The sequence below is a fragment of the Heloderma suspectum genome, chromosome 3, assembly GCF_057233095.1.
Source record: "Heloderma suspectum isolate Gila_16-S chromosome 3, 16-S_ref, whole genome shotgun sequence".
Lineage (NCBI taxonomy): Eukaryota > Metazoa > Chordata > Lepidosauria > Squamata > Helodermatidae > Heloderma > Heloderma suspectum.
The window spans coordinates 59424747-59437219 of NC_139460.1; the positions used below are offsets into that span (position 1 = coordinate 59424747).

Here is a 12473-nt window from a genome sequence, read left to right on the forward strand (position 1 = left end):
TGACAATATGCAGCCTTGTCGTACTCCTTTCCCAATTTTGAACCACTCGGTTGTTCCATGTCTGGTTCTTACTGTTGCTTCTTGACCCTCGTACAGGTTTCTCAGGAGACAGGTAAGGTGGTCTGGTACTCCCATCACTTTAAGAATTTGCCACAGTTTGTTGTGATCCACACAATCAAAGGCTTTAGCGTAGTCAATGAAGCAGAAATAGACGTTTTTCTGGAATTCTCTTGCTTTCTCCATGATGCAGGGAATGTTGGCGATTTGATCTCTAGTTCCTCTGCCTCTTCTAAACCCAGCTTGTACTTCCGGTAGTTCTCGGTTCGCATACTGCTGAAGCCTAGCTTGTAGGATTTTGAGCATCACCTTGCTGGCATGTGAAATGAGCGCAATGGTGCGGTAGTTTGAACACTCTTTGGCGTTGCCCTTCTTTGGAATTGGAATGTAAACTGACCTTTTCCAGTCTTGCGGCCACTGTTGAGTGTTCCAGATTTGTTGGCATATTGAATGCAGCACTTTAACAGCATCATCTTTTAGGATTTTAAATAGCTCAGCTGGAATACTGTCATCTCCGCTAGCTTTGTTGTTACTAATGCTTCCTAAGGCCCACTTGACTTCACTCTCGAGGATGTCCGGCTCAAGTTCAGTGACCGCACTATCATGGCTTTCAGGGACATTCAGATCTTTCCTGTATAGTTCTTCTGTGTATTCTTGCCACCTCTTCTTAATCTCATCTGCTTCTGTTAGGTCCCTGCCTTCTTTGTCCTTTATCATGCCCGTCTTTGCACAAAACGTTCCCTTGAGATCTCCAATTTTCTTGAAGAGATCTCTAGTCTTTCCCATTCTGTTGTTTTCCTCGATTTCTTTGCATTGTTCATTTAAGAAGGCCTTCTTGTCTCTCCTTGCTATTCTCTGGAACTGCATTCAGTTGGGTATATCTTCCCCTTTCTCCCTTGCTTTTCGCTTCCCTTCTTTCGTGAGCTACTTGTAAAGCCTCCTCAGACAGCCACTTGGCTTTCTTGCATTTCTTTTTCTTTGGGATGGATTGAGTTGCTGCCTCCTGAACAATGTTACGGACCCCCGTCCATAGTTCCTCAGGCACTCTGTCTATCAGGTCTAATCCCTTAAATCTATTCCTCACCTCCACTGTATATTCATAAGGGATATGATTTAGGTCATACCTGAACGGTTTAGTGGTTTTCCCGACGTTCTTCAATTTCAGCCGAAATTTTGCAAGAAGCAGCTCATGATCTGAGCCACAGTCAGCTCCAGGTCTTGTTTTTACTGCCTGTATGGAGCTTCTCCATCTTTGGCTGCAAAGGACATAATCAATCTGATTTCGATATTGACCATCTGGTGACGTCCATGTGTAGAGTCGCCTCTTGTGCTGTTGGAAAAGAGTGTTTGCTATGATCAGCATGTTCTCTTGGCAAAACTCTATTAGCTTTTGTCCTGCTTCATTTTGTACACCAAGGCCATGCCTGCCTGTTATCCTGGTGATTTCTTGACTTCCTACTTTAGCATTCCAGTCCCCTATGATGAAGAGGACATCTTTTTTTGGTGTTAGTTCTAGAAGGTGTTGGAGGTCTTCATAGAACCGATCAACCTCAGCTTCTTCGGCCTCAGTGGTTGGAGCATAGACTTGAATTACTGTGATGTTGAATGGTTTGCCTTGGAGTCGTACTGAGATCATTCTATCATTTTTAAGATTGTACCCCAGTACTGCTTTTCCCACCCTTTTGTTGACTATGAGTGCTACTCCATTTCTTCTAAGGGATTCTTGCCCACAATAGTAGATATGATGGTCACCTGAATTAAATTCACCCATGCCTGTCCATTTTAGTTCGCTGATTCCCAAGATGTCGATGTTCAATCTTGCCATCTCACGTTTGACCACCTCCAGCTTACCTTGATTCATTGATCTGACATTCCAGGTTCCTAAACAATATTGTTCTTTACAGCATCGGATTTTCTTTTCACCACCAGACACATCCACAGCTGAGTGTCCTTTCGGCTTTGGCCCAGCCGCTTCACTCTTTCTGGCGCTACTTGGAAATACCCTCTGCTCTTCCCCAGTAGCATATTGGACACCTTCCGACCTGAGGGGCTCATCTTCCGGCGTCATATCTTTTAGCCTTGTGATACGTTCCATGGGGTTTTCTTGGCAAGAATACTGGAGTGGGTTGCCATTTCCTTCTCCAGTGGACCACATTTTGTCAGAACTCTCTGCCATGACTTGTCCGTCTTGGGTGGCCCTGCACGGCATAGCTTATGGCTTCACTGAGTTACGCAAGCCCCTTCGCCACAACAAGGCAGTGATCCATGTTGTTGTTGTTGTTCAGTCGTTCAGTCGTGTCCGACTCTTCGTGACCCCATGGACCATAGCACGCCAGGCCTTCCTGTCCTGCGCTCTCTCCCGGAGCGTGCTCAAGTTCATATTCATTGCATCCGTGATGCTATCTAGCCATCTCATCCTCTGCCGTCCCCTTCTCCTTTTGCCTTCAGTCTTTCCCAGCATCAGGGTCTTTTCCAGGGAGTTTTCTCTTCGCATTAGGTGGCCAAAATATTGGAGCTTCAGCTTCATTATTTGTCCTTCCAATGAGCACTCAGGGTTGATTTCCTTTAGGATGGACTGATTGGACCTCCTTGCAGTCCAGGGGACTCGTAAGAGTCTTCTCCAGCACCACAGTTCGAAAGCATCAATTCTTCCATGAAGGGGATGTAAATATTTACTTAGACTAAAACGGCGAAAAATGGGGAACGCAAATGGCGGCTGCAGTAGCCACCGCCATTTGCGTACACTGTTGTTGTTGTTGTTTTTTGCTTGGCTTGCCGTGATAGGCTACGGAAATACTAACGTAGCCTATCACGGCAAAGACCAGGATGCAAATGGCGGCCGCGGCAGCCAGTCGAAAGACCAGCCGCCGGAGCCGCCGCCGTCCAGAACATCCACCCCAGGTAAACCTCATCCCGGGGGGAATCCGCGGGGGGGCAGGGGGCAGGCCGTTCCACCACGGATTTCGGGGGGCCGAATGCCAGTGCATTTGGCCTCACTGAAATCCGTGGCGGAATTCTCCACCATCCCTAGTTCTGCCTCATTCAGGACGGTTTATAACAAGACACTTGGGCTCATTCCGTGGCCACCTCCTAAGTAAGGCAAGCCCAAGAAACCCAGACCCAACCCATGAGAATTTCTCTGAAATTTCTTTATTATTGAATTTCTTCTTGAAAGCAATTTCTCTTCTATCAAATCAAATAAGAATTGTAGCAAAAAATGTGGGAGACATTTTTGGCACAGCACTATTTGCCATACATGCACAGGGGTGCGGAACCTCTTTCAGCCTGAGGAGAGGATTCAATTTTGGAGAAGCTCTCACAGGTCACATCCCTGTGGTGGGCGGTGCCAAAGGCAAAAGTGGGTGGGGGCAAAGGCAAAAGAGGTGTGGCCAACATACCCCCAATACCAGCATATTTTAGCTTATTTTAAGAGCTGGGGGCGGGGTTGACAGCACAACTGCACAAATGCTGGAAAGCCACCAAAGAACAAGTGGTTGGGGGAAAGGGAGCGTCTTCATCTGGGGAACCCTGGAGGATCAGATTGGGACCCCAGGTAGACCAAGTGTTTCCCCTGGGCCACAGGTTCTGCATCCCTGTCTTAGCATTTGAATTTTTATTGTATATTATCATATACAGTTAAATATTCCTGTAGCCTTTGCCTTTGTGGCCCATTATGTGATCCTAAGCATACTTAACTAGAGGCACATTCTATTGAAATCAACAGGACTTGTGTTGTATAGGTAGAAGGAATGACTGAAAGTCTCCGCAGGCCTCAAAAACAACTGTTCTTTATTTATCACACACAGAACTTCAGAACTTAGCAGAAGCTCCACTCACTGCTGCTACTCCCAACTCTGCAGGAGCTGCCAAGGTTCAAAACAATAACTAAGCCCTAGTACCCCCCCCCACAAATACATAACAACTTGCTTTCAAGTAAAAGTGTGTTCAGGAGTAAGGTGTGGGGCTATAAGCAATGGGGAGAGTAATCCTTTAGCCCTTAGACAGCATCTGGGGGGGGGGCATAGGATACTTCAGATTCCCAGATCCGGAGTCGGATATAGCGCTCCAACTTTGGAGGAAGGAATCCACACTCTGCCCTCTTCCCCTCACAGCCAGCATGGAAAGAACCGCACTGGCTCCTTTTTTCTGAGGTCAGGAATTTGACCTTGGAGAGGGGGTAGCAGGGGCATTCCGATGGGCAGGGAGGGGAGGGGACTGGAGAGGCTGGGATATGAGTTATCCCGAGGCCTCTCCAGGCTCCATTCCTCCCCCTCCAAAGTGCCCCAGCTACACAGGCAAAAAAGCCTGACTAGCAAAAATGAAAAGCGGGAGGAGTGTGGAGGCAGCTATAATCTCCACTGCTCCTCCTGCTCTGCACTGGATGCTTGTTAGCCTCTGAGTTCAGAGGCTTACACACATCGAGGGCGTAAACAATAAGATCGCTCCCTAAGTGACAAATGTTGCTTTATCTGTTAATAGCTGCTGAAATTTACTCTGATCCCTTGGGATCAAGGATAAAATAGATTCTGATGAATCAGTTGTGACTGAAGAGTCATTACCTACTAAAGAGTCATTTTACCTAATGCACCTCTGAAGTGGTAATATTGTACCTGCCTCCTAGGTACCTAAAGTCTAGGGAGATTACATTTAGCTTTGCTATAATAGAAAGTCAGAGCTGTTGTGCTGCCTCAGATCATGTTGCTCATGTTAACCTAATATTCTATCACTGACAGTATTACAGTAGTTCAGCATAGATTTCTGACTCATAATTGTTTAAGAGTAGCAGCAATAAAATGATCCCTCTCCCCACCTAAAATTATACTACTGAAGTAAAGAGATCTTGGGGTAACTAAGAATGGATACGTGTGTGGAAAGACTGAAGTCCATTTAGTTCTAGTACTCAAAAGAAATTCCTGAACTCAAGTGTTTGTCTTTTGCATCTGGTGGTTCCAGCTGGTGGATCTCAGGGTTCTAGTAAAAACAAAGTAGATCCCACAAGCCAATGTGCCCACTCATGCACTAAATATAGCCAACCAACTATTACTGTTCATTCATGCCCATCTTCTGTGTTAATGAAACTTTTAACATGAGATAGCATTCTCTGAACATATTACCAATAGTTCTACTATAATACATTTATCTCCATTTTGTATAACTTACTTTTTGAGTTTGATTGACTTTTCAGGAGTTACACCTGTGTCTATATGGGACTGACTGTTCATATTTAATTTATTTGCAGGCAAACCTGTCATGATTGTTACTGAATATATGGAAAATGGCTCTTTGGATAGCTTTCTGAGAGTAAGTACCTTGTTGATAACATGGTGATAACCGTGTCTCTGCTGTGTATGTCTCACAAAACAATGTTGTGCATTTGGTATCATAATCAGCCCTGGACCCTGCTTGAACTTTCAGCACTTCTGATGGAATTTCATTGTTTATTTAATTGTGTGTTTCTTATTTTAATTATTAATTGATTATATTTGTTAGTCACCCAATGATGTAGGTTCTCTGGGAAATCTACAATTGAACAATTTAAAAGAATTAAAACATAAAATAGAATAAAAATAGGCAGTAAAAATCCAACAAAATAAAAGCCAGAACTAAAACAGAGAAAATGCAAAGGCTAGTTACAATCATGTAGACTGATCACAGAGAGCAGAAATAATTTAAAAGGCCAGTCATATCCCAACCACCATAAAAATGGAGGCTATAATATTTTTTACTTATTTTTTATTGTAAGATATCAACAAAAGAAAGAAAGAAATGTGGCTACATAGATTTGAACATACCTATTTCATTGCATACATATTAAAATTGGGGGCTATAGTATTAAAAGCAATATTTAACAAATACTGGAAGTGTTGAGATGGTGTTAAAAGGCCTGGGAGAACAGAAAAGTATTTGCTTGGTGCCAAAAAGACCTTAGCACTATTTTTCTTATAATAGTGATGCTATGCTGCTCCTGGCTTAATTTACATATGACTCCTACAGAAAGTCCTAATCCAAGAAGACTGGGTGATAGTAGAATGAAAAATGCAAACTTTCTCTCTTTTTTCCTACAGTCTCAGTAGACTGTGTGTGTGTGCCCAAGGCCCATTGGTCACATATGAAGAATAGATCGCTAGGTCTAAGGTGCAGAGGGTATAGAAAAGAAGTTGTGGTACTACTCTATTATTACCGCTATTGTTATTTATTTATAGCACACCATCAACTGAATCTAGCATAAGCAAAAAAGTCAGCTGAGATTTATCCAGATTGCTTAAAAAAGAGAGAGAGGGGTAACAAGTAGTAGCATGACTGTCCCCTAGAACAGGAGAGGCAAAACCGCAGGCCAAATCTATTTCTCCTTGAGGTGAAATCCGGCCCTTCCAGGGTTCCCCCAATGGCCAAACGCCAAACCCTCGTCCCCTGGCCTCGCGCCCGTATATTTTTGGCCCACCCCTTTTGTATTTGGGCTTGCCAAAAAGCTTCTCCAAATGAAATTCAGCAACTATCACTTCCCCTACCCAATCTATTACTTGTGTATATCACACTAATGGCATGGGTTATTTATTACACAACTGCTAAAAGCAGTGATGAGGAGAATTTCCCATCCCACTAGGCTTGATATCAGGCTCTGGAGGGTGGTGGGGAGAGCAATTTTACTAATACTGAGAATTCTGAGCCTAAATAGCACCCTGTCACACCACCAGTGTTCGGTAGTGTGAAAGGATTTTGTTCCTTTTCCACACACATCCCATTTGGTGCTTCCAATCCCCTTTCCCATCACCCTCCTGTCTACCTCCTACCTTCCATCCATCTGCCTGACATGGTGCTGCTTCAGAAGTGGTGGAATGGAGGAAGGATGGGATATTTCTCTTCCTCTCCCCCTTCTGACACTGAAAAATGTCTCTGGTGCACCATTACACCAACACAAGAGTGGCAAGGAAATAAATGAAGAGTGGTGGGGAAGGGGTTGAAACCTGGCCTGTGGGTGGCAGGGAGGTCTTAACTTCTTTTCCAGCTTGGTTTAAAATCCACAGTGAAGAAAAATTTGAGGGGCTGTAATGTTCACTTTATTATGAACATTAGAAGCTGCTGAAATTAATATTTTTGAGCCAAGAAACATGTTTTGGCACTATCGGTAGCTAAAATGTGACTGACACAGGCTTAGGCTGATGGCATAGAAAGGCCCTTAAGGGTTAATTGTCAGGATAAGACAAGGATTTAACTGACACTTTGAAAGAATGATGCCAACCATCAGGAGCTAAAATAGGCTGTTATTCTTTATTTGCTTTTCCTGAAAATCATTATTTATATCTTCATTCTCTTTGTTGTTACTGTTGTGTGTGGTGATAATGATGATGACGATGATGATAGTAATAACTCACTTGTAATTTCATGCCCACCCCTCCTAAATATTGACTCGGATTTGTCTTACAAATGTAAATTCCCTGTTCTAATCCAAATGGATGCTTCCAAAAGCTGCGACTGTGGGAGATCCAGGGACCATTTTGACCCCTCCCCTTTGCAGGCTGCACTAGGAGAGGATTTTTAAATACATACATACATACATAAAGGCAGCAAACCATTCCATAACCTTCAGTAGTGCTAAAACGGACAAAGGTAAATTTGTCTGTTTTAGTGTTCAGTAGCCACTACAGAGTGTCATTGGGATGTATATGTGTATATTTTCATTTTGTGGTGCATTGGGGGGCAGCAGGGACTGCATGCGGCCCATGAGCCACGTGTTGTGCATACCTGATTTAGGTCATCAATTGTGACTGTACGTTGAAAATTATGAAATGACTTTTAAAAGCTTATTATAGTGTAATTTTTGCTTTACAAAATTTTAATTTTGCTTTACAAAATTTAATAGTGATAAGTTATAAAATTTAGTAGTGATAATAGAGTACATAGTTTGGATCCGAAATTCCATTCCACTCACAGAACAGGGATTGCCTTCTTCCCGCTAGGCATGGGGTCACTTGAGAATTTAGTTTGGTCCACATTTGGACCAAATTATTTTCACCTCATATGGAGAGTGATAATGTGAAAATTGTAGCTGAAGGCTGGAGAGTTTTGTGGCTTTTTCTCCATCTCAAAAAGAAAAAGGAGTTATATTGCTCTCCTGTCAACATGGTTGGTGCTTTCCATTCTGTTTGGCGGGTGACAATTTAAGAAGGCCTGCTATATATGACACATGGGTAGCAAAGAAGGATCTGTACATGTTTTGCCAAAAGGAAATAATGAAACAATATTATCCATACAATGAAAAATAATATAGAGTCAAAGATCGTGTTTCATTAGAATGTGCCAATTTGAATCCGTTATATATGTAATCTTAGTTTATCAGCCTTCCTATGTATCCATTTAACTTGGGAGAGTCATCAGGTAATTGAGAATTAAGGGTTTCAACAAAATTAAGCATCCACAATCAACTGAGAGGGAAACAAAATCCAACGGAGACATACAATGTGTTTAACTATAACAGAAAGAAAGAAAGAAAGAAAGAAAGAAAGAAAGAAAGAAGAACAGATGAGATTACCCATGTCTCACTTGACAATACTTTGGACAGTTTTATTCTTATTTTAAGTGGTGCATTTTGGCATAGTATTTTCACAAAGCAAGTTCCCACTGACTTTCATAGAATGTCTGTGGATACGAGCCTTGTGTATGCTGAAAGGCTGAAAGGTTGTTGTAAATGTTTTACAGAAACATGATGCTCAGTTCACAGTCATCCAGCTAGTAGGAATGCTTCGAGGAATTGCATCTGGCATGAAGTACTTGTCAGATATGGGCTATGTCCATCGTGACCTGGCTGCCCGCAACATCCTCATCAACAGTAACCTGGTATGCAAGGTCTCTGATTTTGGCCTCTCCCGGGTTCTGGAGGATGATCCAGAAGCTGCCTACACAACAAGGGTAAGTTCAGTGACCTCTGAATTATTACTATGAAGCCAGAGACGTCTGAGAGTCAAGTATAAGATGGAGCCTCCCCAACTACATCATTCTGTGCTTAAAAAACCAAAAGATCGTTTATTCTGTTTGCAACTGTTTAGTATAACTATACAAGGAACATACTCAAGATCATCTAACACAGATTGGTGACCGCTTTATGCTCGTTAACTATTCTGCCAAGTTCACAATCACAGTGGCAACGGTTGCATAAACACTTACAGTTGTAGCCTTTTGTGGGTTTTAAAATGTTCTTTATGTAAAATGTTCTTTCTTCCTTTTATTCATTCATTCATTCATTCATTCATTCAAGTTTCACCATTCCCCCAAGAAGCTCCAGGCAATGGACATGGTCCTCCCACTCACCACCACCACCCATGTTAGAAGCTGTCAGTTACAGGCAGCTTTGGAATTTGAGAACACTTCTAAAAATATTTCGGAGCCCAATCATACGTCCTTAACAGTGCAGTCCTATGCATGTCTACTCAGGAGTAAATCCTACTGAGTTTAGTGGGACTTATTCCCAAGTAAGTATGTACAGGAGTCCAGCCTACATCTAGCAAAATTGAGGGGAAATGTTAACAATTCCAGAGAGAGCCCAAATGGTGCTCAGATCAAAAAAGGCAAGTCTTTTACACCTCTGTGGATCATATTAGTTTCTCTTTTATGACAGTCATAAAAAAGCATTATTTAGATCTGGTAGATGAAATTGTGGTTTATGTGGCGTCCAGTGGAATCAAGGACCATCACACGATGTTTCCCATACCAAGTCCCTTTTCTGATAGGAGTTCTGATCGGTATTAACAGGAGAATGTCCTCAGACAATGGCTGTGTTAGAACATCACACGAATCCATAGTTTAGCATGATAGAATGAGCCGCAGCAAGCCTCAGGTTTAGGCTCTCCCCCTTCCGCTCTCCTCTTCTAGCAGTGCAATGATGAGGACTTTCACTTCTGTTTTTGCTTCATGAACTGCCAAACTGTTTCAGATGGTTTCAAGTTGGCTTGTTTCAGACCACAGTTAACATTAACTATAGTTTGTCTGTTTGGATAACACAATAAGCAAAAACAGAAACATAAGCTTTCAGATTCCTCCTCACGGTCATGTCAGAGGAGGAGAGAGGAAGAAGCAGGCAAGCCCGAGGTTTCCTGCAGCTCATTCTCATCATGCTAATCTATGATTTAGTGTGACATTTGAAATGGGCCATTGAGATCATGAAACAACTACACAATTCTAAGATTTGCCAGTGAGGCCCTATTCCAGATTAATTTTACCTCTAGGAAGGTAAGATTATCATCTACTAGGAGCAGGGCCTTTCTTGAAGTGGCCCCAGAAATCTGTAATCTATTTCCCTGAGACATCTGTATGTGTTCTGTAAGACCACCTGGGAATCGGGTTTCTTGCATTGAGCAGGGGGTTGGACTCGATGGTCTTGTAGGCCCCTTCCAACCCTATGATGCTATTCTATGAGATTCTATTCTATGAGATAGAGATTAAAGGGCAAATATATTGTCATTGTCTTTCCTATGTGGGAAGCAGTTTCCATGTAGGAATATTGTCACGTTTGAAGCAGACTTATTTGGCTCTCTTAATACTGAGACTAGCACAGAATTTTAACAGAGTTTTGCTTTGAGGCATGAGTAACATTCATATTCCAAAAGACAGTAATGTTTTGTGTTTTCAGATTTTAAAAACTTTAGTATATTCTTAAAGACAGAATGTTTTACATTGCTGTGGTATATTATCCTTTCTGCTTGTAGGGAGGCAAGATTCCAATACGATGGACATCTCCAGAAGCTATTGCTTACCGCAAATTCACATCAGCCAGCGATGCATGGAGCTATGGGATTGTTCTTTGGGAGGTGATGTCCTATGGAGAGAGACCATATTGGGAGATGTCCAATCAGGATGTGAGTACACTGAATTACATTCTCAAGCTGTGAGAGGAAGCAAAGTTTAACAACACAAACTGGTGCCGCTGCTGCTGCTGCTTCTTCTTCTCTTCTTCTTCTTCTTCTTCTTCTTGGCACACTGTCATTCCATAAAGTTTGAACGTCTTTCTTTTGTCTGAAAGTACTTTCTTTTTGCTGGGGGGTGAGGGGTGGGAATTAAGGACCTGTTGAACTTTTACAGAATAGAACTGGAAAGATTATTCAAATAAACCTGAGAAAAGACCACAAATTCTTTTACATTAGCCATTCTAAATAATTTTTATAGAACCTTATTAAATGTCTCCTGATTCTTTTTAGCTGTATCTCTGTTGAGCTTTTCTATGAGTATACCAAGCCATTTAGAGCGGAACTGCCTAAAAAGAGCATTTCTATTTAAGATTTGAAAGAAGTAAATGCCTTTGAATGCAGTGAACAGATAACATGAAGTGACTGATTTGTTTAGAAGTCTCTAACAGAGAGTTTCATTTAGATAGCTTTGAATGTATTGCTGTCCAACATCAGTAACTTAAGCAGATCTGCCACCCTTTTATGCTTCTTAGGAATATAGTATTTCCAAAAATCCTTCTTTAAAAGGTACCATATTGTTCACTTGGTGTAGCCTAGATTTATTCCACATGAGTCAATTAAAAGTTACAGACTCTGACTACCACTATACTTGTATTGCAAATGAGAATAAATTTTGTGTGTCATATTTTATTTCCTAAACAAACATATGGTTAAGAGCAAGTGGAACCAGGCACTTTTTGTTACTTAGTTTACAAATGGAGGTATAATTGCAGAATATGTGTTCTCATCTACCAAGACTACCGGCTATATCACAGTGGAGCGAACCATGTTCTGCTTCTGAATGGCTTTAAAAGGGTTGCTGGGATGTTTGCACCAGTGGAGATACAAAGTCTTCTCATTTCTTAAGTGCGCAATCCTATGCATGTTTAGACAGAAAAAAGGCCTACAGCTCCCAGCATGCCCCAGTCAGCACAGGCCTTTTTTCTGTCTAAACATGCACAGGATTTCGCCCTAACTGTGGTTAAGAGATAGACATGTTCAGTCCCGTGTGAATTCTACCCTGTCCCTTTTCAACATTAACCATGGAATAATGTCTGTACCAATGTTAGTGCAGTATGAAGGCAATATGTAACCCCTGGTTAAAAGTAACCATGGGTAGTGTTCACATTGGTGCAAATGTAATGCTTCATCTTAGTAGCTTTAGGTCGCAATCCTATCGAGATAGGCAGCTGCCTCCGAATTGGGAAGCGACTGCCTATCCAAAGCAAGGCAGGAGAAGCACGGGGAATCATTCCCTCCATGCCTCTCCTGCCCTGCTATTTTCCTTAAGATAGCCATTTTCGGCTGTCTAGCCACAGGGGAGCCAACGGGGAGAGGACGCTGCTGTATGACACATTGGATGTGTCCTACACACAGCTCCGCATTCCCCGCCCCAGAACGCCCCCAGCCCTGGCCCTTTTCAGTCGCTCCACGCTCCTCTTCCGAGTGCGGAGGACAGGGCTTCTCTGCGCTGCCTCC

At 42.4% G+C, this 12473-nt stretch overlaps 1 protein-coding gene across 1 annotated transcript in view; it reads left to right on the top strand.

The window, feature by feature from the left end:
- EPHA3 (EPH receptor A3) overlaps nucleotides 1–12473 on the top strand; it is a 357009-nt gene that overhangs the window by 322159 nt on the left and 22377 nt on the right. Inside the window, exons 12-14 of the mRNA XM_084843389.1 lie at nucleotides 5297–5358; nucleotides 8755–8964; nucleotides 10758–10907. Coding sequence (XP_084699515.1) covers nucleotides 5297–5358; nucleotides 8755–8964; nucleotides 10758–10907 — 422 coding nt within the window. The remainder of the gene's footprint in view (nucleotides 1–5296; nucleotides 5359–8754; nucleotides 8965–10757; nucleotides 10908–12473) is intronic.